This window comes from Onthophagus taurus, chromosome 8 (assembly GCF_036711975.1).
Source record: "Onthophagus taurus isolate NC chromosome 8, IU_Otau_3.0, whole genome shotgun sequence".
NCBI lineage: Eukaryota > Metazoa > Arthropoda > Insecta > Coleoptera > Scarabaeidae > Onthophagus > Onthophagus taurus.
In genome coordinates, this window is record NC_091973.1 from 15,643,677 (window position 1) to 15,646,620 (window position 2,944).

General features: G+C 34.6%; 1 protein-coding gene across 1 annotated transcript; it reads right to left on the reverse strand.

Annotated features, from left to right (window-relative positions):
• Positions 1-659: 659 nt before the first annotated feature.
• Positions 660-2,142, reverse strand: LOC139431263 (piggyBac transposable element-derived protein 2-like). Its single transcript, XM_071198906.1, has 2 exons — positions 2,126-2,142; positions 660-1,833 (listed from the first exon to the last, which is right to left on the reverse strand). Exons 1-2 carry the CDS (start codon positions 2,140-2,142, stop codon positions 660-662), a joined length of 1,191 nt encoding a protein of 396 aa, XP_071055007.1.
• Positions 2,143-2,944: the final 802 nt, after the last annotated feature.

Here is a 2,944-nt window from a genome sequence, read left to right on the forward strand (position 1 = left end):
TATAAACAAAAATAAAAAATGACAAAACAAAGAAAATTCCATTTCAACCATTTTTTATTGATACACATTTTATTGTGATTTATGAAACTCTTCAAAACAATCTATACAGATACCAATTTTACATTTTTTACACATAGTTCTCATTATGGATTTGCAGTTTTCACCAGCACATCGCCATTTTCTGTTGTCCGGTATTTTTGCTACAAAATGATATCTCCCATCTGATCTTACTGCTTCGGATACCCTTTGCATAATGGAACTTTTCGAGGAGGAAGGTCTCCCTGCACCTTTTGCTGCTTTTCCATATTGGCCGAGATAAGTCAGTACAATTTCTCTTCGAAATTGAAGTTGTGGAATTTCAGTACCTCCACATTTTCGTTGCAGCGTCCATGCATTATGTATACAGATATCTATTAGCCACGTTAAAAGGGGCCAATACCATTTTTTATTACGTATGTTTATACGATATTTGGCAACATTTTCGTCCATTCTATCTGTTCCACCCATGTATTTATTATATTCTCCCAATACATAAGGTCGTGACACTTGGACAGTTTTTTTATGTACTCGAGAGTATCGTTTGACAGTGGAAAGTGGCTCAATGCCATGGCAATTCGAAGCAATTGAGACAATAGAATTGTCTGTCCATTTTACAACAATTACTGCATCTTCTTTGCAAATTGCACTCTGATAAACTCCTCTATCATTTTTTTTAATTCTTTATTTGAAGGTAGAATATTATTTTTAGGAATTCTATTCTCTCGTATTGTTCCCGTTGCGTGGTATCCTCTTTCTTTCAAATAACATAATAAATTCAGGCTGGTGAATAAATTATCAAAATATAAATGATAGGGCAATAACTGCTTGTCCTTGGGTGAAAAATCCAGCATCGTGAGTAACGGAGCAGCAGCTTTCCCAAAGCATTTTTCGTATATTTCGTTCGAAGATATGCTTTTTCCTTGATAAATTTCGAAGTCCACAAGATATCCATCTACAGTGTTCAAACACCATACTTTGTAACCAAACCTAATCGGTTTTCCATGAATGTATTGCTTGCATCCGTGTTTGCCGAAATATTTCACCATACATTCATCAAGTGACAAATTTTTTTCAGGAAGATAGTGTTTGTGAATGTTTTTTTTTACCATATTCACCAAGGGTCGCAATTTCCACATTTTATCGTTTAAATTTGGATTGGAGTTATCACAGCAATGAAAAAATCGTAAAATTTGTTCAAATCGATTTCTTCGCATACTATTTGTTACTAACTCATTGTCCATGTCGTTATTTTTATCCCAATAAAATCTCTTTCCTGGCAATTTATTATATCCGCTGAGAATCAATATTGCCATGAAAACTTTAATTTCTTCTGAAGTTATTGCAGGATTTCCATAATTTATAAATTGCGGGTATTCGTTTGAAGAACTCGTTAAAAAATTAATAATTTCTTCATTGAAAAATAATTCGAAAATATCTGAAGAAGATTTGTTTGTAAAATCATGAACCTGGCTTGGAAAATTATCTTCCACTGTAGTTTCAAATTGCCCTTCGATCCATGTTCTTTTTTTATTTTCCTCCCAAACAAATTCTTCTTCTATTCGATGTGTTCTTACAACCTCTGCTTCTGATAATAATTGTCTCGCATTCAAATTATCAGCTTCACACTCAACTTCATCTCCAGAATCTTCATCCGTAAGAACAGTTGCCTCAGGTGGAGATACAAACACTGCCCTTATTGGGTTGTCGTCGTTTTCATTTCTTTCCTCAACTTCAAAAATCATATCTAATGCTTCTTTGACAGTAAATCCATCCACAAATCGAATGCCCAGGCTTCTAAAATAAAAATGTTTTACAATATAACATTGAACGGGCATCATAAATGACCCAAAATGTAAATAACATGTAACAATCGTGAAAGTATTTTATTCGTTCGTTTTACTCAAAATAGCATTGGGATAACTTAGCGTTGCCATTTGGCAACACAGAAATTTTGTCATGTTTTCTCAAAAAGTAGTGTGAAGAGAGTAAAACAAATAACGTTAATTTATAGTATGGAGTGTGTAGAATATAATACATAAGAATCAAATATTTATATTATTGCGAAATATAAAAAATAGTTACTTACCTCGCGTAATCATCCATATCGTCGTCAATCATAAAAACCACTATAATGAATTAACTATTATTTCTAACAAAACATACTTAGAACCGCTCTAACTGCTTGTTATGGCGCGACTGAGGTTTCTGCACATGCATAAACGCTTCCCGACACGATTTGCTTGCACAAACAAGTTCAAACTTGCAAATAATAAGTCAGCGCGCCGTGATGCCATATGGCAACACTAGGTTAAAAAGGGTTAAGCACAAAATTATTAAAACAACATTAAACGAATTAAAACGAATGAATAAATGAATATTAAAATAGTTAACACTTTAATTATTACTTATAATTAATTACAATTAAACTTTTCTTTAGATTATAACAAAGAGTTTGATTTGTAATAATCTTCGCGACGCGAATTGCACAGATGCTAGATGACAATTAAAATTACATTGTGCATTCGCGGTATTTTATATCTTTTCTTCTCGTTGATAGCGATTTCCAGGAATTCCTCCGGGATCCTGTGTCTCTAACCGTGTAACTCCTCCCTCCTTAGCGTGAAGACCGCAGCCGGGGGTGGCGAGGTCTGTCTTCTGACTTCTCTGCTAATGATTCTTCCTTTTCTCCCTTGGATCTTCTTTTTCTTAGGTAGATTAGGTAACTTACAACCCCTATAACAACTAAGCAAACAAAGATTATTGGAGTGGCGATGGTGGCGGAGTAATGCACGACGCGTAATCCTTTCAGTTGCTCTTGCATCTCATGGAGTTGCTCCTTGGAGTTGTTCAGTTGGGTCCACTGGATTTCATCCAGTTTAATGTCTTCCATTTTCCAGTACGGCAG